Here is a 26,400-nt window from a genome sequence, read left to right as displayed (position 1 = left end):
CAACCCTCTCAAAGGGCCACCACATTGTTGCCGATGTGGTATTTTCTTTTGATTGCATAAATGGAATGTACACACATGCAACACCCCAAGTGCAGACTCTACTAACTTGAATGGTGAATGTAGCTTCAGTAACTCTTTTAGATGAAGCACTTTCAAGGTTTATTTGATGCACCTTTGGATCCTTATCAATGTGGGATTTTGGATGGCCACCAAGGGATAGATCTTGGACTCAATTGCACTCCCAAAGTGAGAGGGATGAAGGTTTAAAAGCTGGTTACAAAAATGCAGATTTGGCACTCAAACCGCAATAGATCTATCATGTAAACCAAAGCTGAAAACACGGATCTCAATGAGACCGATCATAGAAATCAAGGAGATCACTTGATGATGGAGAGAAATGGCCGAGGAGAGGCTCAATGGGTTGCCACAGTACTAAACCACGATGAAGAGGCTAGTGAGGCCAGATCCAAGCCAATCCGGAGAGGAGAGGGCTAAAAACTGAAAATGCCAGGGATGATTTGCAGTGATGCAAAGCGCTAGGGCTGATCGGATGATGCAAGGCAAAAACACTAGAGTTGAATCGTGCTGCCAAAAACATCAAGCTGATTGAGCAAACAAAACAAGGGCTACTCCAAAAAATGCTAGCCTATCTGGAGGAAAACACTAGGGCTAATCTACTCCTCCACCTGGCGTTGGGTATCTTACTAAGATCGATGGATGCTTGGGTCTCCTTTATAGGGCTGAATTTTAACAACGTTGGAGCATGGGTGCTATCTATAAACTTGTGGAATAGCTAGTTTGGGGTCTCCCTTTGTAGGCAAGCTTTTTGGTTATAAACCCCTTAAGGCTTAGGTAGGGCAAAACTAGAAGACAAAACTATAAAATAAATCATTAAAATGACTTATGAAATAAATTTCACTTCCGCTAAGTTCTGGGTGAAATTGATGGACATATATCCACTCAAGAATCTGCGAGGAATAGCTTGTTGGATTCCTCTAACCTAAAACCACATGCACGTCATGCGAGATATCCACCATAATGTAACAACATCTATCAAAACGCATGTACAAACCATTCATGGAAGAGGGTTCCAAACTAGAAAATTGGCTCTACAAGTCGATGAAGGATGTCCAGGTGACACATAGAATCATGTACACGTGAAATTCCCTCTTGTTTAAGGTGAGGTACTGGTACCAAACTCCATGCATTCCATACGATGGTCTTGGATGAAGTTCCGTCTAGATGATGTCCTCCATGGCGACTTTTGAGAGATGATGTCCTCCATGGAGACTTTTGAGAGAGAGGCTCCCCTGAGTGATGTGGAAATGTCCAAAACACAAGGATAATGATGGTGCATCTACTCACAAACAATGAGTAGATGCACCGATTGGTTATCGGCAAACCATAACCTTTGCTGCCCCAATTTGGGTGGTGTGAATCAAACTGCAAACCAGATGGATGTACGTAGAGCGCATGGCTAGATAGGCAAACATCGATGTCCATGAAGGTTACCAGCCAACCTATGTTGCTCCTACGTGGGAATATTGGCGAGCGCAATACCAAATCAAAGATGAAGATGGATATGTCCTATGGAATTCCCATGAACAATGGCAAGTTCTCTGTATGATGTCTCATGAAACCACCAAGTAAGTCCCCAAAGATAGTGGCTCATCTTGGGGCTTTGACTAGATTGCTATAAGATGGAATCTTTAGACAACTCCTTGTCTCTGCAAAAGATGTGGTGGCAAATGTAGGCTCATGATACTTGCAAACGCCAGTGGTGGCTGCCTCATATTAGAACCCTTTGGCTCCGTATTAATGGCTATTGATTGCTAAGTAGACATAGATCCCAATGTGTTTCCAAAGATGTGTATAAATCAATGACGATGCAAATGCCTCTTTTGGAATGATGGAATTGTCCAAGAAGATGAGAGAAATGATTCTTCAAACAACACAAAGACTCCAAAGCTAGTAGGCTAATCTGGATGGCGTCTTCCTCTGTCATCATAGGCTGCTAACAAATCCTAATACTTGCAATCAACATCTTCATGTTTCTTGTCTTCAATGATGCGATATGTCATGTTGAAGAAGTTATTTCACGTGCACGTCTAACCCTATGTGCATGTGGACAAGCTATCTCAGCTCTAGGGTTCATGTCAGCTTAGGAAGTGTTATGGCACCTTTGTGAGCCTGTGAGTAGGCTGTGCATGTCTAGGCACTTAGATTATTTTCATATCCTCTTGTTGCACACATCATAATCATCATCATGGCATTCAATACCCATCATGAGCTTTTTACAGAGCATAGAACCCTTTTTTCCAAAATACACATATTTCACTTATTTATTAATAAGTGACTTTTGTTGGAAAAGTAGGTAGGGAAAATTGCTAAGGGATTATAAAAGAAACCTAGCGCTAGCAGTTTTAGGCAGAAGAGATAGAAGAAGTTTGAGCAACTTGCAGTGTTCTCTCCTCATCAAGACCGACAGAAGACAGCCTAGCATTTTCAGCCAACAACAAACAGATAGCATTTTCAGCCAACAGCAAACAGATAGCATTTTCAGCCAACAACAAACATATAGCATTTTTGGGAGCAGTTCCTCTAGCGTTTCTGCTATAGATCAACCTGGCATTTTTAATTTGCAGATCAAGCCTAGCACTTGAAGATTTTGGTGCCAGATCAGCCAAGCACATTAGCATTTTCAATTTTCAGCACTTAGCCACAGCAGATTTAGCCCCTAGCCTCGCAAATCTCACCTACTCGCAGAGCAGATCCTCGTCATACCGTCGAGTCAGCCAACGGTTTTAGTTTCAGTCTGTTGTTTTTAGATTTCACCATCTGCGTTTTCAGCACATCATGGTCGAGTTGTCGCCATTGCCATCCTCGTTTTTCCATCGCCATCCTTGTCGACACAGTGTCACCATTTCTCAGAAAGTCAGTGCTTTGCAAATTTCAGCATTTCAGCCCGTGTTTTCAGTTTTTAGCCCGTCCTCGTTGTCATCGACATCGTCGGCAAGTCCATTGCATCTAGACCATTGTACCAGATTTGTGCAATCTATAGCATAGACCTCTCTCGACATAGAGAGGGAGGCCCTTGGAGGAGGATTTGAGAACCATCTGGTGTCTCTCTCTCTCTCTCTCTCTCTCTCTCTCTCTCTCTCTCTCTCAGCACCTACATTCACAGTAGCATTCATTGTTTGTGATCATTGTGTTCTCTCTCTAATGGACAGAAGGCTCTCCCTTCCGTAAGTAAAAGGAACCCTTGAGCATAGTTCGGAGCAGTAACGTTCACTTCTTCCGTTGCACCTTACAAGTTAGGACTGCAAATATCCATGCTAGGATTTCTTTATGCCAAGATGATCAAGCGCACACACCAAGTCAACTACCCTCACGAAAGCACACCACAATAGTAATCCCTGGTATAATGTGTTTGTATTTCCTACGCTCAAGGTGCACGGTCTTATGTGCAATGACAAGTCCTGCAATTGCCCGAGTGACAGAAGCGTCCTTGGACAAAACACTATCACACACACTCATACACTCAACGAGGAAAAAAAAAGAAAAAAAGATTAGTGTATTAATGCAAAACCACAAAGCTCTCATACCAATGTTAGATGCAATGCAATTGAAATCGTGAAGATCAAGGTTTTAGACTTCCACACATCTTTACTTCTTTCCTTACGTTAATGATTGCTTTTAGCTTAAACGTGGTTCCTTTTACTTTTCTTGTAGAGGGAGAGAGAAATAGAAAGAGAAGAGAAGAATGACAGTCATGGGGTCCCACCCAACCCTCTCAAAGGCCCCCCACACCGTTGCCAATGTGGTATTTGCTTTTGATTGTGTAAATGGAATGTACACACATGCAATATCCCAAGTGCAGACCCTACTGACTCGAATGGTGAATATCCCCTCTAACTCTTCAAGATGAAGCACCACCGGGCTGATTTGTTGCAACTTTTGATCCTTCTCGATGTGGGATTGCGGATTGCCACCAAGGGATAGATCTGGGATTGAATTGCGCTTCCAATGTGAGGGAATGAAGGGTTGAAGGCTGGTTGAGAAAACGCAAATTTGGCATGCACAACACAACAAATCTATCACGTAAACTAGAGTTGAAAATGAAAATCTTTATGATTCCGATAATGGACATCAATAGGAGCACTTGATGTCGATGAGGAAATGGCCAAGAAGAGGCTCCATCGGTTGCCGAAGTACCGAACCACAATGGAAAGGCTAGCGAGGCCAAATCCAAGCCAATCCGACAAGGGAAGGGTTGAAAACTAAAAACGCTAGGATTGATCTACAATAATAGGTAGCGCTAGGGCTGATTTGGCGATGCAAGGCAAAGCGCTAGGGCTGCATGCTACTATTGAAAATGCTAATCTGCTCTAAGAAAAAACACCAAGCTAAACTAGTTGTTGCAGATGCACGAGGACTACAATTAGAGCTACATGAGGTTTGGGCATGCTGCACGGGTCAACCTTTTGCACACATGAGCTCATCCAAGGATGCTACAACCATTACGTAGATATATGGAGCCTTGGGATCCTCCTCTAACTCATGCTCATTGACATCGTGCCCTTCATCTAGCACCTTGCTCACAATGCGTGTGACGACATTCGTACTGCCAACCTCTCCAAAAAGAAATCTCTAGATGGCTCCACCCTTGCTGCCTCAACTAAGAACCTCCTCACAGGCATTCTCAGCAAGGACCCCAGCATTGCATCACCCTCTAGCATCATCCTTGGATTGTCCTCGACGCCTTGAAATGTGACCAGAAGCCTAGTGCTGGTACCTTGAGCCATGTTAAGATGATCCCCACACCAAACGCTGGCAGCATAATCCACACCTCTATAACGAGTAAATCTTATGGTTGACCATGTGTGCAAAATTCAAGTGGAATAAATATGTGCATCGCATTGAGAACACCTGCGCATCAACCGCATCGCCTCAAGTTGCACAACCAAAGGGAAAGAAAGAGCCTATAGTCTCCAATACTCCAAGCCATATTTATACTCGTGGGCCACTAATACTTATACCAATATCTTCCACTATGAATGCGATGCCTCTCACTGTCACACTAGCAGGGCGAAATATCTATATTCCGGGAAATGGTAATAGCATTGCAAACAACGAGGTGAAGGTTTTCCAAGTTCACAAGGGTAAAGCAACAATGTCGAGCTGAATTGCCATCTACGGCATTGGCGAGTCAGAGGCTCATGAAAAAAGGCCGGCTGCCACACCCACCACCCCACTAATAACTATAGAACGCTTCCTCCTTGCATCTGCTAGCATTAATTGAAGCAGGAGCTAATTAGATATGATGATACAATGAAGTGGACATGTGGAATCTCCATGGGATCCAAATGCTCGTCATGTACATAAAAGTCGAGCGTGATGCATTCTACAAAAGGTGAGCACCAATATATGGAACTACAAAGGTTGTGTGGGGGGAGGCAGCAACTCAAAACAACATATTAAAGCTTTAATTAATGGTGCAACATCTTACTAGTAATTTCTTATGTTTATTCATTTTCCGAACAGATTCAAAGAGATCCCTCCACACCTACGAGTGTTGTCTAGTCTAGGAATCTACACAAGGATTGTTGTTGGATTCGTTGTTGGTTTTGCCTGCACCATCATCATGCTTCATGAAAATTGGTAATCATGCAAAAGAACATCTCGAGTACAAACAACAAAAGATACAAATCAACCTTGTTGGGCTGAAGGGCTTCAAAATGCAACCTGATACTCTCATGGTGCCATACCCAGAGGAGAGATGTATAGAACCCAAATAATCATTACTTTTAGAGATGGATACCCTCGAGAACAGCTGTGGGAAAGACGGAGGTTGGAGCTAGAAGAATTTGAAGGAATTATCGTGGCAGCTCCATTGCGCACAGAATCTTAGAAAGCCTCATTAGTAGGGGTGAAATAAAGAATTTGTTGCCGCATTCCAAGCACCCTTGCCTCTTTCTGCACTTCCACCTCCTATCTCTGCAAGGCCAACAAACTCAGTGTGATGTAAGACCATTTTATCAATGCTTTTGTCCATCTTGACAAAGCTAGTAAGGTTGGAGGACTACCAACGTTGAGTCTGCTTGCAGCTTTTAAGCTACCTGAATAAAGCAAACAACATAGAGAAAAATTAAGAGAAGCATGCAACAACCCTGAAAAAAAAACTAAAAAAGAACTGTAACGCAAATACAAATTACAATAAGCACACTTGCATAGGTCACGCAGCATGACCTTCCATCTTAGCACCTTAAAAAGCAATCAAATGGCATGCAGCGAGTATGTTCACAACTACCACAAAACAACAGCATTTTGGTTGGTTATATGCATCTGAATATTGTACATTGAACCCTGGCACGCCCTTTGACAAGAATTTACCTAGGGAAAACACCACGTAGATCCTTTGTCTTCGTAACAGCCTTGAACATATGGCAAAAATATTCAACCTGTTCAAATAAACCTAAAGCAAGTAAGAACCATTCCTTGCATTGCCTGTAGCAACTTATTGACAAAGAAATTAGATTAGACATGATTGATCTTACTTGACACATTTCCAAAGGTTGAAAGCAAGCAAAAACTCTGATAATCATTATAGCATGTCTAGCAATCCCACATTTGTGTTTGAGTGCTCGGAATTTTGTAGAACTGGCTCCTTGGCACATCATACCCTTTTTCTCACTAAGAAGATGGCACTGAGCCTACAAGACTTAGAATAATAGCAGTTAAGTCAAAAAGCTGATCTATTCAAGGGGGGGAGCAACTAGACAGTTGGATGCAAAATGGTGTCCGCGCACCAATACACTGTAGATAAAATGCAAGCTTGCGCAGGAGCGAAAACAATATTTCAGGAAGAGAAGGTTTGAAAAAAGGGTCTCCAAATGCAAAATGTTAAGGTATCGAGGTGTTACAAGCACAAAAACACTAGCTTATATGTTTCATGGATTTAAAAAATTGCAGTAAATAGATAGCGGCACCCATTTATGCTTAGATATATGTATCTTGTAAATACTTCACACACAGCGTGTGTAATCCAAGAATGCTAGATCAAAATGATGCAATGTACAAGGAGGGAAAAAGGGTGCCTGCACAGGAACTTGATAGAGAACGTCCACAGTGTACTGGCAATAGGCTACACAATCTTAAAGGGGAAGTGGAGAATGTAACAAATGTAAGTACAAATGCAGCAAGACACCTCAAATGGTGTGAATTAGAAAGATGGCACACAGAGAAAATTGACTAAAATGATTCATTATGTCCCTTTCAAGCCAAGCTGCACAGCTTTTAGTAGACCACTTCGCACCAAGAAAACTACAAGCTGCAAGTCACAAACAAACGAAATGAGGTTGAGACACAGTGACTAGGGTCAAAAAGCACAATCAAATCTGCAAAGAAGCAAGCCTTCATTTAGAATTATGCATGTCCAAAAAAGCAAAGGACGCCTCCAGCTCGCGACATCCTTCGAAAATTGAGAAATGGTGTGAAATATCCTTCATGCAAAACTTCGACACACAGCTAAAGCACCTCAAAAATAAATTGCCTCTCAAAATAAATCAACAAGCAATTAGATTTCCTTTTGAGAGCATGTAACAAGCTAGAGATGTCAAGCTGGCTAATCCAAAATTTGATATCTCCTCATACCATGCCATCATCAAAGCCATATAGCAGGGTTGAAAATCAAGTAAAACGCCAGGCTAGAATAGAAATTATAGTGAACATGTATCACCACTTTACAAAAACATTATACTTAATAGGCTCTCCATTACAAACAACATCAATTAGTCAAAGTAAAATTGCAAGACCCTTCAAAAATTAACAGCTGAATTTCACATGCAATGTCCAAAGGAGAGACTTGCTCTGGTTCTTTAGAAAGGATAATAGTGAAGTAAGAATTAATATGTTGTAAAGTTTCTGGCAGAAAACATAGCATGAGACTGTAGGGCAATGAAAAATAACCAAGTCTATCCAAAAGAGACCCATCACACACAAGTGAAAGTGCTTCCACATGGCCTCACTAGATGGCAAACATGCAACTTCTGCAAGTGTGGGCACCGCCGAAAGAATAGGAAGTGATTTGAGTAAATTTATTGGATGTAAAACAAAATGAAATGGCATGGATCAAGCTAGCCATAGAGGTAAGAGTTAACCACAAATGTGCTCAGGTAGAAATTCTCAAAGTTTGAAAAATGAATGTATGTGCCCTCTCATTGAAGCATCACATGAGACTAAAGAGTGCAGCATCAAACAAAACGTCTTGGGGAAAGCTTATAGGAGTAGGATAGGATCTGAGGTATAGCGGGGTTACCAAGGAGGGGCTGTGTTTGGTGGATACGAGCGAGCAGGCGTATGCACACAAAACCCGACTAATACTCTATTTGTTGCTTCAATTGCGCGGATTCTGCTGCTATTCAAGATACCTCCTTTTTGTTATCTTCCAATTCCAACTCCCTTAGGTTATAAAGAGATCTTTGACATTGGAATTGAAGCTTGATCTTCTCTAGGTGATTGTCAATATCAAAGGAGCTAACTATCTCCGCTCCTTCTTTTATGGCCGCTTGAGTGCGTTGCGTTCTTGGCCCCTGCTTATCTGAATGCTCGACCACTTCAGCTTGCTTTTCCTTTTGTTTTAAACCTTCTATTGCATCAGAGGTCGTGGCAAGCTTTGTCTGTGATTTAGTTTGTTGATTGTCTTGCTGTTCTGTCTGCTTTTTGTCTGCTCTTTGCTCCGACTGTCCTGCACTTTCCCCTTTCTCTTCTTGTGACCTCTCTGAAACTGTCTCAGCATCCTTGGGCGAATTGAGGTCTTGGTATTGTCTTCCTGTGTCTTGTGCTGTCTCTCTCCTTGCGAGAGACTTTTCTCCTCTTTACTTTTTCTGGATTCGTCAGATGATTCTAAATCATCGACGTGTTGCTTCTTTGATTCTTCTTGCTGCCCTGCTGCTGCATCTTCCGTTTAAGCTCATTGTGAATTCTTTGCCGCATGGCACTGGCAATTTCTCGTTTCTCTTCAGCTTCCTTCCTCTTTTGTTGCTTGATCCTCTCCAAGGCCTCTGTCTGCCTGTGTATCAGCGGAACATCCTCGACTGCATCATCTTCTTTCTCGTCATCCGCTTCTGTCTCTTGGGTTTGTTGGTGATCTTTCTTTTGTTGGTGGAGCTTTTCCCTCAATGCCCGTGCCTCTTCCATTGTCCTCCGGGCATGAGTGATGGGGATAGCTTCTACCAAATGTGTAGCCTTTTTCTTTAATCGAGTGTATCCCAGGGTGTAAGGGGTATCCTTGTCTTCCTCCGAAGACTGGTACTCAGAAGGAGTATCCTGTGGGTTGGATCCCTCCTCCTGGCTGCTCCGAGCATCTGACTCTATTTTCTCATTGTCTGAATCCCTTAGAGGTGCACTTTGCCTGGTTTGTTTGACTCTACGATTCGGTCTTGTAGAAGGCCCTGCCACTGGTCTCACGGCTCTTTTGGATCTGTGGATTAGGTCAATTTGCACTTGGGCAGGTGGTAGATCATCAATCATGCCCAATGCTTGATAGGCTATTCGTGTAAGCATGGGTCCTCCGTTCATGTAAGCTTTACTTCTTTGACCGCCCTTTAGATTTGCTTCCACAATGGTGTCAAGAAGGTAGTTGCCAAAGTCGCAACTGACCACCCTACCTTCAGCCAAACCCATAGCCATCACCACTGTCATATGCAACAAAGGTTCAGTATGTCTGGGTGGCTTCTGTACCTTGAAATGGTGGGATATGAGACGCAACGGCAGCTCCGTTTCTGAGTAGATCTGGTCCTGATATGTCAGCTTGTAACCACGTTGCTTCAAAAAGGCCTTATCATTGTCGATGGCCTTCGTTTTTTGCAAGAGGTTGTGTGTCGCTTGCGGCAGATGGAGGGCTTCATTTATGATTTCAGCTGTAATTTTTACCTTAACGGCTGCCCCGTACTTGTTTGTCAGAGTTGCTTCCCCATTGTACTGAATGGTACATATGAGCTCGTGAGCCCGTCTCAAATTCGTTCCCCAACGAGGTAGTCTCAAGAAATTGTCGAGCTGTAAACACCTGACCCCTGCTTGCACTTCTGGATTATGGTGCAAAGTCCACATTTCCTGAGGAAAGATGGTGGCCTTTACAATTTCTCCATCTGCGGCTTGGAACCTTCCAATGAAAATGTTTGTCGGAATTGCTTCAAGTACTTGTTCTGTGAAGTGAGCTTTCTCATTTGATGAGATGTCGGTGATCTCATAGGGTGCCACATGCCACTCCTTCTATGCTTTCCTTCGAGGCATCCTGTTGCCAACTTGCAAGTGAAATGAGATTTTAGCCATTGATCAAAGTTGTCGGAAAGTGTAAACTTGACCTTAAAATAAAAAAGTGAGCTTAACTCTATCAAAACTACTCCAAATTTCACCAGTGTACCTAGGATTACTATAGGGACAAAACTGTAATGAAACAGATAGATTTTGGCAAAAAGGAACATGGATCGCCATCCATGTTGGAAAGCTTTTTAAAATTCTAACTTTGGGAAGTTGTTGTTGGGCATAAGGGGATGCTACTTAGCAATTTTCTCTGGATTTAGAGCTAAAGGTACATGGATCGCGATCCATGTTGGTAACATTTTGGAAAACTGCTGATACCATCTGGTAGGGTTCATCTTGATTATGACTTGGTCCAAAAAGTTTGGGATTTGGATCAATGGTTTGACACTTGGGCTAAATTTTGAAAATTAGGTACAGATTCAGAGATTTTGGCTTTTGGAAGTGGATTTTTGGGATTCAAATGGCTTGACATTTCATGGCTTGGCTTTATTGATCATCCTGAATCAAATGGCATGGATTTTACTTATTTTGGCTAAAAAGGTACATGGATCGCGATCCATGTTGAGAAGCATTTGAACACAGTTTTTGTGCACATTGGTTTCTATAGGTTTTCCTAGTACACTGGTGAATTTTTTTCAAATTTGGACATGTTTTTCCATAGTTTGCCCCATTTCTTAGTTAATGGCCATATTTTTTCCGTTTTGACCAAATCTGTTTCTGGCCACCACTTTTTAGAAAAGAAATTTAACAGTGATTATTAGTCGTCCATAGAATAGAAAAAAAATTACACACTGATTATTAGTCGGCCAAAATTAGTGTCACCTCCCTTATATACATACTCTTATTCTGGTATTAGATCGTGACGGTATGGCTCATGATTATGCCAACTAAGAGTCTGTCATGCTCCGAAAACTTGTGTTTTTAAGGAAACGGGAAGGGAAGGAAACGAAAAGAAAAGAAAATAAATAGGATGATAGTAATGGTGTATACAAGTGGTACTCCAACCGCTTTTCCCCCCTTCCTAAAGTGAGTCGTCCGCGACGAGCTTGTGTCAGAGTGCATGGGAATAAAGCACGTGTCTATGCATAGTCGTATAGTGTGGCTCTATGATGCTTATGGAAGATATGCATGGGAAAACAAATTGTTGTGCAAGAGATAGGTGCTGAACAATATGTTCAGTGGCTGCTGGTGGCGAGGTTCCTTGGAAGCTGCGTGGCCTGAACAATAGTAATTGTAGAAGGCGTGCTCTGTGTTTGATTGTGCACTGCACAAGTTTTGAGGTTGCTGATGGTGGCGGTTGTTGGCATTTTTTGGGTTGCCATCGAAATTCCCGAGGTGTGTATCCACTAGAAGAGGCATCATGAAGGCGATGTTGTTGCCATACCCATTTAAGTGTGGTTGGATGACTAAGAGAGTGGTCCATTGGTTTAGGCCGTTTGACAACAGCGGGTTAGCAATTCGTGATGGTTAAAAAAAAATTTGTAGGCAATGTAGGTTTACGGGTGTTGATTTGGCGTTTAGGTATCCACAATTGCTTGGGCTTGGTTTCCATGATTGATTTCTTGACCCATATTTTTGTAACCTTGGTGATGGATGATTGCTGAGTTGTCGCATGTGGTGAAGGTAGAGGTTCCCATTCATAGTCCGTTGGTACGAATGGCGTGGCTAAAGATTGGCCCTCATGTTTGATGGGTAATGTGTTGTCCTGACAGTTTGGTGTTGCCTGATAAGTGCGCATCCATGGCACGCCTAGAATAACTGCTTCGTTGAGCTGATGATCTTTGACCACATGAAATTTATGTGGATACACTGTTCCATCAATGTTGATTGGCAAATTTATGTTGCCTAGATTGTCCATAGTACCTCTGTGGGCGACCTTGAACCCCATAGTGTTTGGCATTAGAGGTTCTTGTGTGATTTTTCTGAAAGTGGAGTAGTTAATCACATTAGCTCTGGCCCCTGTATCCACTAACGCTCGCTCGGTGGTGCCATCGGCAAGTTGTAACTGAATACATAGATCCATTCCTCCTAACCATGTAGTCGCCATTTGTATGGATGCTATTGGAGCATGCTGATTAGCCATTGCCTACTGTTCTTTCCTTTGAAAGTTTGATTGTTCCCTGCGTTTCAATATTATGAGTTTGGCCTCCTGTTGTGCTTGTTCCCGAGTGTCCTGTGCTTGACATCTGCGTTGAGCTGGTGCATGGAGTGTTGCGAGTTCGTCTGGTGTCAGCGAAAGAAAATATTTCTTGAACCTACAACCACTCGTCCAATTAGGCATCTCCTCTCCTGCCAATGTTGCAAGTTTAACGGCACCACTTTGCGATATATCATGGATCACAAAAGGCCCCATTCCTGCTTCATGAAAAGCTTTCATTTGCTTTTTCTGAGCATATATCCCAGCTATTGCTTTGAGTCTAGTTTCATCTAACTGTTCTAGGGTGTCTAGTCTCTCCGATAGCTCATGGCCCGTCCATCCTAATTGTGTTGCCACCCTGAGGGATTTGACTAGGAATTCCAATGGTAGTATTGCATTAATTCCGAAGACCAAGTTAAAGGGAGTCGTGCCAATGGAAGTTTTAAAAGCTACACAGTAAGCCCATAAAGTGGTGTGTAATTTTTGATCCCAATGATTTCTTGAGTCACTGACTATTTTGGTGAGCACGGTGCATAGATTTTGTTAGTGCTCTCTGCCTGTCCGTTGGCTTGCGGATGATAGGGTGCTGACTTCCGGTGGACCGCCATGAATTCGTCAAGGAGAGTCTCAATGACGTCGTTCACAAAGTATGTTCCTCTATCACTTACTATTTCAATTGGTAGTCCATACCGCATAAAGATGTTTTCAAAAAGGAACTGAGTTGTAGTCCTTGCATCATTTTTTTGGGTTGATTTGGCTTCCGCCCACTTCGTCATGTAATCTGTTGCTACAATAATGTATTGTGCGTGTGTCTTGTATCTTGGAGGATTGATGGGACCAATGAAGTCAATGCCCCATTTGGCAAAAGATCAAACTCCCATCATCGGCCTCAGTGGCATGTCATCTCTCCGTACGGGTAGTTTCACGCGTTGACATTCGTCACATCGTTTGACGTATGTTGTTGCATCCATGAATAGGGTCGGCCACCATATACCTGAGTTTAGCACTAGCTTTGTCGTTTTATCAGCAGAGAAGTGTCCTCCGGGTTGTCGCGCATGTGCGTGATCTAGGATGACGTAATATTCTCTTTCTGTAGCACACAACCGTAATTATTCGTCTTTCCCCCGCCTATACAGTTGGTTGGCAATGAGTAGATAGTGTTTGGCCTCTTCCTCAACGGTTTTTCTTCTTGATTTGTCCCATTCATCTGGAAAGGTTTTGTTTTTTAAGTACTCAATGATGTGAGTACTCCATTTTGGTGCTTGTACTGCTCGAAACATTGTGGCATGTTCCATTGGTGGCTGTATTATACATTTATCACATAATTTTACATATTTATGGACACTGTATTCCATGTTTGGCCACTAGAAGCCCAGTCTTTGTAACCATTTGCCTGTCTGTATTTCACCAGTGTGAAACCCCATGTTTTGTATATGAGCTTGTTTGAGGTAGTAGGTGGTATCTTCAGGTTGTACACATAGTCTCAGTATTCCATCCTTACCGTTTTTGTACAACCGTCTTACTAAAAGGATGAGATTTCGTGTTTTGTGGATCATTGATGGTTGTCTTTCTATCTGCAAAGAGCCGATTGTGAGTAGTGGCATGACCTCTTTGCTCCATCGCGGCACCATTTCTATGTTGAACAGATATGAATCAGGAAGTTCATCATCGACACCCGCAGGTGCTTCCCCATGAAATAGTCGTGAAAGATGATCTGCTCTCTGGTGTGTGGTCCCCTTTTTTACAACCACCGTGAAGTCAAACTCAAGCAACAGTATAAACCAGCGAACAATTATTCCAGTGTTGCAAGGTTTGTTCACTAGATATAGCAGAGCTTGGTGATCCACGAAGAAGACAAACTTGTTTGCTAGAAGGCAGTGTCTAAATTTCTTGACAGCATAGATCATTCCCAAGCCTCTCTTTCCGTAGTGGTATAATTTTGCTCTGCGTTGTTTAGTTGCCGATTGGAGTAGCAAATGGGAAAATTAATTTTCTTCTCTCCTGGCTGGGCTAATATGTATCCAATGGCATAGGCTGAAGCATCCACATGGACATGGAAGATTTTGCTCCTGTCAGGGGCTTGCAAAATTGGAGCTGAAATCAAATGTTGCTTCAATTTTTGGAAAGCCTGCTCACATTCCTCCGTCCATTCAAACTTAGTTATGAGGACATACAATGGCTTGGCTATTACAGCGTACATATATATGAATCGCCGGTAATATCTGCAATGCCCCATAAATGCTTGCACTTCTTTTATCTTCGTTGGTCTCAGTAGTGCAGCAATTGTCTTCACCTTTCCTTGATCAATTGAAATGCCGTTTTTTGACACTATGTGGCCAGAATTCTACCCTGTCTCACCATGAAGGTACATTTTTCCAGGTTTAAGCAAATACAATACGTTCTGCATTTTTCAAAGACTTTACCCAGATGAGTGATGTGGTCACTTCGTTGGTGGGAATGAACACAAAGATTATCCATGTAGATCTCCAGAAATTGTCTAAGATATTCTTTAAATGTGTGGCTCATTAGTCTTTGAAATGTGATCGGGGCATTGGTCAAGCCGAAAGGCATTACCCTATATGCAAATATACCCCACTCTGTCGCAAAAGTTGTCTTATGCTGATCTTCCGCCTTAATCGTTAGCTGGTTGTAGCCTGAGAACCCATCCAAAAAACTATAGGCCTCTTTCCCGGCTACCCTCTCAATAAAATGATCAGTTATTGGCAGTGGATAGTTATCCCTGATGGTGGCTGCATTTACTTGCTTGAGATTTACACAAACCCGCAATTTTCTATTCTTTTTGGGTACCACCACAATTGGGGACACCCACTCTATGTGCTCAATCTCGTAGATAAACTCGGCTTCCTTTAATTTGTCTATTTCCTCCTTGATTAGTTTCATTGTACGTGTAAGGACATTATCTGCATGGTCTGGCATCGCTCTTAAGGGGAATCGTGTGCTGACATATCTCAGGATCTATCCCCTTTAGATCTTTGTAAGACCATGCAAAGACATCTTTATATTGCCTGAGCGAATCGACTAGAAGTTGCTCGTCCTCTTTAGTAAGGTCCGTGGCAATATAGGTCGGGCGGTTGAGGCTCCTCTCCGGGTTCTACTAAATTGATGCGTTTCATGTTTTCAGGCCCATCATATGAAGTTCCTGGTTCTTTGGGATCTTGTTTGGGTTTTTGTACCACTATCTTCCTATCCTGAATGGTATACTTCTTATAGTGGGATGGTGCATTGAATTTATCATCATTTGATTCCTCATCAGTTTCCATTTCGGTTGTCCAAACTTCTTTCATGCTCGTTTTAAATCATTGTATTTGACTTTGCGTTCCATTTTGGATAACTTAGACGGTTTTTTGGTATGTTTCTCTTTTTTTTATTTCTGTTTTGATGATGTTTTGGTTGAGTCATGTTTCATGTATCGCTTTGATATCTTGTCCTTAAGGCAGTCAGTCACTTCGACTAATCTCAAGTACTGTGTTTTGTCAGTTAACAGAGGTACTGAGTCCTCGTGGTGCTTGTTGTGGTTGTTTCTGCGTTTATCTCGATACCTGCGTTGTCTTCGAGGGTTTTGGTTTGGGAAATCATAGTAGATCACTCAACGATCCTTCCGTTTGATGCTCTGGCTCGAGCTACTGGACAGCTCATCGTCCATGTTATCCTCTAGCGCCCTATCAGTCGAGTCTTGAAACTCTTCTAAAGTTGACTCTTTGTCTAGCTATTTGAGCATCAACTTCATTCATTGACCCTACGCCAATGTGGGTACTTTTGTTCTCATCGCCAATTTGATCATTGTCGAAGTCCTCTGTGACTGCCACAGAGCTCACCTGATCCTCAGTCTTCGGAGTTAGACAAACATTCATCATCTAGAATGGAATGATATCGTACCCTTCCTCGTCACAAAATTTGGTGAGGGTCACTTCGTTGACACAAACATCAAGAGTAGCTAGTATTTGTTTCCATCCAAACGGTTCAAACATCTCCTCTGGAAAAGGCTCTGGTATGTATGCTTCATCTTGTGCAATCCTATCAAGAATGCGGTCTTCCTTTTTTAGACTTCCAGCTTCTCCTGTCCATTGGTAAGCTTTGTTCTAGAGCCAGGTTGGTATTCCTCTTTCCTAGTCAGTTGTGGAATGCAGGTCTTCTCATGGGGCTCTGTCTACGTCTTTATAGCTATGATCAATGACACTAATTTTCATAGTGACATCCTTGTTCCTCAGATAGATATAATCGTAACCCCAATCTTGGATCATTTTGAGCTGACGCATGAATGTTCTACCCAGAATGATGTCGAAATTGCTGCTCTCATCGAAATTCATGATAGCAAAGGTGTGTTCGTATGCAATTCCACAAGAGGTTACTACAATCTGCTCCAAGATGCCAATAGGTCTCTCCAGGTACCCATCTGCTAGTTGAAGTTTCATTCTCGTTTTTCTTAGAGGAGGTTTTCCCCATTTTTTCTACATTGCTTTGGTGGCTATGGCAATTCCGGCTCCACTATCCAATATCACTATCGATTTTACATCTTGGTACTCTACCGGGAGGGTAGTATTTCCTTCCTCACCTTCACAATAGTCCCCTACTTTGTTGATTGGCACTGGCTCATGTTTAGTCTGCTTCGAGGGTTGTGTTTTTAATGTGTTTTGAGAAACCTCGGTTGAAGGAATTACAAGCCCTATTTTTTCCAAATTTTTTGCGACCTCTTCCCAAAGATGCGGTCTAATGTTCAGCAACTCTGACAAAGTGAGTGTACAATGGATAGGTGATGACATCAACTCATGAAGAGTTTTAATGTCCATCATATTAGGATTGGCTTTCCATTGAGATGGAACTTTCCTTACCTCTGATCGAGTTTAAGGGTTACCAATAAATGAAGGTAAAGTCTTCAACGACTGTGGTTTGGTGTCTTCCGATATCGATGTGCCTACATCTCCATACAATGATTGGATGTCATTTGGGTAGAGCTCATGCTCCTGGTGGATTTCCGGGATAGGAGCTGACACAAGTGTGGCACTCCCGTCCTTCCTATTCTTGATCTGTTTCCATAGCTCTTGAGACCATTGTTCTTCTACCTCTGGAATTGGTAGTGGTACCTAAGAATGCATTCCATCTGTTGTATTGCTACTACCCTCTTGTCCAAAGGTGCTTCGTTGACCAGATTGGATAGGTTATTCACTTCAATTCCCCTCTCATCTAACTCCCGAGTCTTTTCTCGTATGAGTACCTCGGTTTTCGAAGTCGTAGGAACTGATGGTTCCATAAGCGCTTGAGCGGCTTGAATGAGCTCTTTTAACATCTTTAGCCTCTTTCTCATACTCTAGATGAGGGTACGTTAACCCATCGATCCTCTTGGGTTTGGTTAGGCTTTAGCCTTGCTTCGTAAGCTTTCACAATTGTGTCCAAGGGTTCAACCACCCGGATGGCAGTTCCGACAGTTTCTTTGTCTTGTTGTTACCATTGAGGCCTCTTTCTCTTTGAAGTTGTTCCTCCGTTTTCCGCAATTTGGTTTCAATGTTGTTTTTTCCTTTTCTCTTTTGGCTTTCATCTTGTTTCATTTTCACCTTCCAAGATTTTCTAGGGGTTCGGACAGACAAGTTGTCTATCTCTGTTTGGATGGCCGGGACACTCTTTGCTACCTCATGTGCTTGAGCTCTAGTGACCGCTTTTATTGGAATATTCCGTTCTGTTTCTGATCCACTTGAGCTTGGCACAATCCCTATTTTGTTCATGGTTGCTTTTCCTTTATTTTCGGGGTTTTTTAGGCAGTGTGGAATAAGATGGTCCGTCACACATCCGTTGCAGAATCCAAAAATTTTCACCCGCTCTCCTTTGTTTGGACACACTCTAGCCCAATGATCCCCACCGCATTCATAGCATGGTCCTACAGGTGGTGGAGAAGCTTGAGGAGCTCCCATTGGTTGTCTTGTTCTAGGAGGGTAGCCTCTAGGTTTGTAGCCTTGATTTTCCATAAACATTAGCATATTCTCATCGACCAGGTAATGATTTTTGGTTGGTTGTGCTATGTATGAGGGCTCAGGCATTCCTTCTGGAATTATCCATGGATTATATCCCTCTGGAGCATATGCATTTATATCACTTTCTCTTTCATAAGTACTGTCTGAATCTTCTAGGTGTGAGATTACCTGGATCATACTTTGATCACATGGTGGTTCTATGGGTTGAGAAATCCTTACGATACCCCTATTTTCCTGGGGTAAAGGAGGTTGATGTCCCAACACCGGTTGAGCTTTTTCTTGTTCCAAGATTGTGTTATTTGGCCCCACTTGGTACCTTGGAGGGGGTGGATTTTGTTGTCCTCCAGGTGGTCCGTATTGTCTCTCTCTAACATAGTTCCGATTGTAGAAAAATTCGTGAGTTAGCTCCTAGCCTTTGTTGAAGGTTGCACCACTTGGTTGGATGGTCACCCCCACAAGTATCGTATTTTTGGGTGAGCGGTTGTCGTGTGTTTGGGTTCTTCCTGTTTCCTTGGTTCATCCTCCTGATCACTTCCTCGATCACTCGATCAACGTCCGGTACAGTTGGGTTTTCCCTCTCGATTTTGTCGTGGAGTCACTTGTAGTTGAAGAGGTGCTACTAGTCCCCTGATCTGTGTCTTTAGTCACCTCCCCATATGCTTTGCAGTTATCTACAAGATACAATACCTCTTTTGTGACTTGCTCAAAGGTGACACAGGCTTTCAGGTGCAAGTCCTTCTTGAGTGTGTCATTTCGCAGTCCCTCTATGAAAAGAACTGATAGTCTTTCGTCCTGAGGTAGTTCTCGAGCAGGGCATCTTTCAATACACTACCTGAAACGAAGTGATGCTTCTTTCACTTTTTTCCTTTTCCTTTTGCCTAAATGCATAAATGTGGGAGACAGTGTTATGCTTGATCCCTCTTTTCGAGAATTCCTCAACGCATTCTCGGAGAAGTTGCTCAATACTTGGGAATTCTAAGCTGTTTAATGGTTGAAACCAAGCCAAGGCATTACCTTCCAATGTCAACCCAAATCCTTCATACTGAGTGTGGAAATTAGTCACCTGTTCCGCTCTCAATACTTGTTTGAAGGTTGAAACATGGGCATACGGATCTCCAGATCCATTATAATTTTTGGGTAAGCATTTTGTCACTTGGGATGGTCGCATACGCCTAGCCTTTGCAACCATTCTAACAATTCCTAGTCCCCTTGGGATGGCTTCTCTTGGTTCGTAATCTCCTCTTGGTACTAACAGTGGTATCCTATCCGCCCTACGTTCATCAATTTGATCTCTTGTGATAGTCGAAGGGATTCCAGTGGTGTAAGTGAATTCAGGAACAGAGTTGCCCCTATGTGTGTTCATGGAATCTCTAGTCGCCGTCGACCCTAAGGGTTCTGTTCTCGGCACTCGTTCATGTCCATAAGAATCCTCCACTCTTGTTCTCAAGGGACTCTCAAGTACAGTCTCAGGTTTGATGTGAGTGGTCGTGGTTTTTTCAGCTTCCGGATTTACATAGTATTGGTGGAGTGGTCCTCCAAAATATGTATACCTCTCTAACTCCTTCTGATCCATTGGGGAGTACTTTCGGCCATACTTGTCCATTATGACCACCTGAATACTTCTACCCTCCGTGTAAGTGTAAACATACAAGTTTTTTCGATCGGTTAATTCCTTGATGCGGGGCTCATCACATCTGTAATAGAGTGTTTGGTCTCCATTATTGAACTTATAAAGCCCCACATATGTGTTGTCTATGTTAAGGCGCTCAGTCTCATTGTGCGTCTGAGTACCGCGTTTTGTTTCTCCATTTTGGGTGGTGCATCGACCGGTTCATTATCTACTTTGTCCTTGGTGCCGGTCATTCCCCATTTATCCACAATATACGGGTTATGAACCACTAAGTACATCATTCCCTCTCGGTTGAAATACCTATCCCCATCATAATCAACATCTACAAGGTCTCTGAACTCGCTCGGCCTATTTTCCAACTTAACACAGTAGCGGTCCATTCCATCCTTATAGATTTTGACCTTAAGCACATTTTCAAATTGAAACTTCAGATACATCAACTTTACATTAGATGTGGGCTGTGAAGGACCTGCACCCATCAAAGTTGTTCCCTTAGGGTTTGACTTGTTAGAATCTTCAGTCATGAGGCCGTATGATCTCTCAGACAAAGTGTCAGAGAAACTCTCCTCTAAAATGGGTTCCAAAGGCGGTAGTGGTCTCGTATTCATGCTTTCTTCTATTGAGTGATTACTCCCTTGATCAAAGATGTTGTGGTTCCTATTCTGGTACAATCTTCCTAATCGCAGATTCATGAAGAATTGATGACAAGAAAAATCCAAACCGAGTTACCTCATGAAATAGTTTGAATCTCTCGTTTGTTCTTGCTAGCTGGATAGTATCTTCCAGTACCTGTAACCTGCCAAAGATATACTTGATAGTTGTAAGCTTACAGCTGTCCTTGTCAATTCTTGCTTTTGTTCGACAAAGATTGACACACAATTCCCTACACAACCTCAACAATTTTGATCCAATTTCAATTTTGAAAGAAGCACCTGGTTGCTATGGCCTAGCTCCTTGTGTGGTAAGTTTTTGTCTCTGTTCTGGCTCAAAGGTACATGGATCACGATCCATGTTGAAAAGCCATTTGAACTTTTTTTGATACCCTCGGCTTCATCATGGTTAGGGGATCTTATGGTATCAAAATTTTCAGAAATGAATCTCTAGATTGAAAGCTAAGTTGATTTTGTCACTTTGCCTGAGCTCCTATCAGTTATGAGCTTTTGGAAGGGTTTCTTGCACCCAACTTCCACTCTGGAAGGACCACTAGACTCTCTGTGATACTCTAGCTATGGTACTAGTTTGGTGTCAATTTGTGTCAGAGGAACATGGATTGCGATCTATGTACCTTTGTGTCAAAATACATTGAATTTTGTCCTATAGCTAGTCCTTGGCCTAGTGATGATGCCTATATGGTTTTTGAATGTTTTAAAGCTTTTTAGGACAGGCAAAAGTCAGTTTTAGGGTTTATGTCAGTGGTTTCCTCCCTTGATCTGATTTTTGCCACCTTTTGCCCTCTTTTTGAGATTTCTTGATAAGGGTCCTTTAGGAGAAAGTGCTCCAATTGTTATCAATTCCCTGCTTGTCTTTTATCAGCTCAAACTTCCAAAAAGGTACATGGATCGCAATTCATATTGGGCAAGATTTTGGACTGACACTTTGTGATCTGATCACACAAGCTATGATGATGCTATTTCCTAAGTATTTTTGGATTTGGTTAGTTTTTTCCAAGTGAAAAGCAAAGTTTTGTGTCTGTTTTGCGGTTTTTTGCAAACCACTCCTTTTCTGATATTTTGACCAGCGTTTTTCACTTTTTGTCTATGGCTCCTTTTGGAAAAGTTGTTCAACTAATAATCAGGAGTACACTGGTCAAATCTTGATGTCAGATGCCTACCTGGAACATGGATCGCGATCCATGTTGGGATGCACCTGGGCATGAAATTTGGTTCAGTGGATTCCTTGTTTCTAGTTGGTCCCAATTCTCATCTCTTTTGGATTTGGCCAATTAAAAGTTCAATTTTTTCTTGTTTTTCCCTTTTCTCCAAGGTTTTTGGTCTGATCACCCCAATCTTGATTTTTATGATCTTCTGGTCCTCTTCTTCTCACCAAACTCAATGTTCCGATGCCTGAGAGCCTGTTCTAAGCAGAGGAAATATTTTAGCATATTTTTCCAAAAAGGTACATGGATCGCGATCCATGTTGGGCAAGATTTTTGACAGGTTTTTGCACAGTTTTTTTCAACAAGTGTTTTTATCCCCTTCTTGAAGATTTTACTGGGTTTGGTCCAGTTTTGAAGCTCTGACCATCACTTCTTCAATTTTCCCGAGTTATGATCTTCAACATCAAAATAAGGTTTTCGATAGTTTTTTCCTCGATCCTTTTGGCCACAAATGATGGTGTAATTTGTTACCTAACCTACTCCTACAACTGAAATGAATGTGCAAACATAATTGAACTTAACAGTACAGAAATAACAACAATGTGTGTGGTACAACCCTTTCCAAGCATATGAAAAATCAAAGAGCGAAATACTATCTTGTACCTCACTCACAGCTTTCTTTGCTCTTAAGGAATAGCATTGGCTAGCCTCGGACTCCAGTTGCTATTAAGCACTAAACCTACGTCTAGCTACTTCACTATCTATGGGTAAACGGAACAGGTATCAAAAGCTTGAAGGGAGATTTCTCTTTTTGTTCTTTTGTACACTGAGTCACTCACCACCTAAGGATTGGTTTCCCCGGCAACGGCACCAATGTTAGCAGGTCGCCGCGACGGACGTCTATAGGATAGCTCTTTTGTACTAACATAATGTCAATATGCAAGGAAGCGACTCGGGGTGGGGCACAGAGACTGAATGAGAGTGTCAATCTCACCAAAGTGAACTCGAAGACTACTCGTTCTTACAACAAAAGCAAATCAACCACTTTCTAGTCAGACAATCAGTATGCGTCCATTCTCAACACTCATCGGGGACAACCCCCCATCAGAGAATTACATGGTTCAAACTCTCAAAGGAGTCATCAATATGATGAAGGAGATCCCAGATCTCACTTGCCAGATGCTGGTAAAGATTACTAAAATGCTCATCACGTGCATTACAGCCTTCACAGACATTGAAGCGGCAGAGCATCCATGGCAGGTATTTGTCGAGGGCACACGGGGCATCTACTGGAACATGGAGACAAAAATCACCAGCAGAAATATTATCATGAGATTATATGCAAGAGTCATGTTTCTGCTATCTCAATACATGCAGACCTTCAAAGAAGCTTTCATGACAGGTTTCTTCGAAGTGGACTCTTCCATATTCAATCCAATGACGAAAGATCTGACAGCTCGTCACATCGCTTATCAGAGCACCATTGCAAATAATCCTTTCAGAGAACTGGCAACCAAAGTCGAGATTGAAGCTAGAGTACAAAAGTTCAAAAATCTCACTGCAATACTAGAAAGAAGGCACTAAAGTGACTTCCCTCAGATGCAGCTTGCTCGAGGGCATGCAAATGAATAGGAAGGGGGGAATGTTTGGTGGATACGAGCGAGCGGGTGTGTGTACACCAAACCCGGAGGATACTCTATTTTTTTGGCAAAAAACCTGTAATTCTTCCTGAAATGAGTTGTAATCAGAAGAAGATTAGCCCTTATTCTTTTTTATGCTCTCCGAGTCTACCCCTTGTAAGAGACCGGTTGGCCATGGGAAAGCCCCCTAACTTTTAAAGTCAAAACCCTTAGTTTTGAAAGGTGGATTATCATTAGCTTAGAGAAAAAAACGTGCGCTGCTAAAGCTTCTTGTGACTACAATTTGTGATCATCATTTCTCCTGAACGGGTAATCAGAATTCTATTCCGAATAGTACATTACGTTCCTTGTCTCTTGCTCTTCGACCTAAGCGTTGTAATACCTCTCCTTAAGTTTCGTGACATTCCGAATTCGTTTGGATACCGAAACGGCGTGATTATGTTGAGTGTTGAGAATGGACGCATATTGATTGTCTGAATAGGAAGTGGTTGATTTGCTTTTTTTGTAAGAACGAGTAGTCTTCGAGTTCACTTTGGTGAGATTGACACTCTCATTAAGTCTCCGTGCCCCACCCCGAGTCGCTTCCTTGCATATTGACATTATGTTTGTACAAAAGAGCTATGTTGCAGACGTCCGTCGCGACGACCCGCTAACAGGTTAGCAACTCGAATGTAGCTAGGTTACCAAAGAGGTGTTGGCAAGTCGGATATGGGACTTGCAAACCCATAAAGTCACTGAGAAAACCTAGACCTACAAGCATGCCTAAAATGATGTGACACAAATGTCAGGGTGAATCAAAAACTAGAAACTTCAAGCATGTTGGCTCTAATGGTGACCATCTGAGAAGATCCCTTGCCCAATCAGAAACAAGGAATGACCATAAATATATGATTACACAGAGATGACAAATAAGATGATTCTCTAGTGTCAATCAACATTGATATGGAAGAAGGGATTGCACACAATTTCACTCCCAACTACTCTGCAGCATCCAGTAGCTCAAAGCAACAATAAAGCTTGCACATTCTTTGAAATGAAGCCTACCATAACCAGTCTGCATCCTCACTCTGTCACACCATGATCAACATGAGGTCAAAAGGATAAGCAATCCTTATTAACACTACACACTACATACCACGCAAGATCGTGAATGTATCCGAGAGCCCAAGAACTAACTTCATCAACAATTTGTAACCTAAAATTTTCTTTCTTGATCATGACACAGAAACCTATTTTTCTTTCAGGAAAATAGTGGTATTGAGGTAGCCGTGTCGCCAACGGCCTCTAGAATTAGTAATATAAAGAGTGTGTGTAAAGGCATACAGTTTGCTAGCACTTTTGGATCTCCAACCAATGAAACAACTGTGACAAGCATATGACTAAAGAAGCTAGCAAGCCTCAAGCCACATAAATTTTTGACATGATGTACCACCAGACTCAAGAATGAAGCTACTCCTAGAAGTACCCATGGACTTTAGCAGAATAGAACCTATAAAAGAAGCTATCTTCCAACAGAAATTTACCTGGCAAAGGTGGCATCAAACACATAACAATAGGTTCATCCACCAACAGGCCCAAAGGCCCAACTTCTTTCCAAGGCTCAACTTGAAAAGGCACACCTCCAAGATCATCACCTTTCTGCACACTCCCTCTAAAGGAGGGAATGTCTTTTATTGTAAAAACAAACTCTTTGCTACTGCTTGAGCCATTTGGAGACCTTGAGAATGCAGATTTCATTTGATGCTCACCGTTTGTTGGCTCCAAGTTTGTCTTCCTTCAACTATACTTGAGGATCACTGAAGGGCCTTTCCAAGCTGCTCCACAATTTCCTATGTATGTATGATATTTGAGCCTCATTGGGGTTGAATTTCATGGATGCAATGTTACCTTAATCAGCACCTTCATACATTATGTCATTACTGTCGTTACAACCATCAGTTCTTTGTATGTTGGCCATCTCTCTGAATCTGCCCCCATTACATAAAATGGAGATTGTTTGCATGGGAGACGAAGATGAAAAATTTGGTTCACATGGCGATGACAAAGGAGGAGAAAAAATAACGCTAATCGATGGTTTCCATTAGCTTGGCTGGCTCACTCGTCACAGGAAGGGAGCAGGTGTTCCAGCAAGGAAGGACGTGCACAGGACAAGAGAGGGAGACGTGCTTTGCTTGCAAGTGTCAATAAAATGAAGAGGCTAACAAAAACACATTCTCCTTAAATAGAGACCCGATTGCAGAAATTGTATTTTTAGCCCAAATATAAAGATATTCAGCATGAGTAAATTTGACCAATAGGGGCAGGGAGGGTCTCACTTGCAATGACAGTAGCCTATGCGCAATCTTGAGTTTGTAGAGGAGGCGATGAGGCAATTTGAGGAGGCCAGATCTTGAAAGAGTGGATGACGAAAACAACGATCGACATATTTCGTTTGGGGTAATCGAGACATGCCTGCCAAATCTAGTGTTTTTGCGAAAGCAACAAACGGTTTTGATCATCTTTGCAGATCATTGTTGCTACAGACCAAGCTGTAGGGTGGTGAGGGGGGAGAGTGTAGAGGGGATGGGGGGAGTGAAGAGGCAACGGGGAAGAGGTACAACAAGCTGAGGGCAGAGGCGATGAGGGGGAGGGGCATGAGGGTGAGGCGGTGATGAGAGGAGGGTGATTGTCCCTCGGCACTATCTCACACGGGCATGGGTTGGATGGGATCAATGGCCCACGCCTTTTTTGGGGAGCGTGGGCATTGTGGGTTGTTGATCTCACGGCGCGCCCGAATGTACTAAAGCCACCCCGAATTTACACAGCGACGGGTTTATCATAAAACTCCCCCTTCTCCCATTGCTTTCAACGAGCATGCGCAGGTGAGGTGG

The 26,400-nt window shown here is 42.5% G+C and overlaps 1 protein-coding gene across 1 annotated transcript; it reads right to left on the bottom strand.

Annotated features, from left to right (window-relative positions):
• Positions 1-5,505: 5,505 nt before the first annotated feature.
• LOC147426911 (uncharacterized) lies at positions 5,506-25,803 on the bottom strand. The gene is made up of 6 exons (XM_086497929.1): positions 25,054-25,803; positions 7,253-7,330; positions 6,558-6,594; positions 6,394-6,461; positions 6,087-6,119; positions 5,506-5,997 (listed from the first exon to the last, which is right to left on the bottom strand). The coding sequence occupies exons 1-6, from the start codon at positions 25,265-25,267 to the stop codon at positions 5,921-5,923; spliced, it is 507 nt and encodes a 168-aa protein (XP_086354055.1). The 5' UTR covers positions 25,268-25,803; the 3' UTR covers positions 5,506-5,920.
• Between the last annotated feature and the right edge of the window lie 597 nt (positions 25,804-26,400).

The sequence above is a fragment of the Adiantum capillus-veneris genome, chromosome 24 (genome assembly GCF_014529385.1).
Source record: "Adiantum capillus-veneris isolate H3 chromosome 24, ASM1452938v2, whole genome shotgun sequence".
NCBI lineage: Eukaryota > Viridiplantae > Streptophyta > Polypodiopsida > Polypodiales > Pteridaceae > Adiantum > Adiantum capillus-veneris.
The sequence above is the reverse complement of the archived record's forward strand: the minus strand, read 5'-3'. Positions and strand labels throughout refer to the sequence as shown.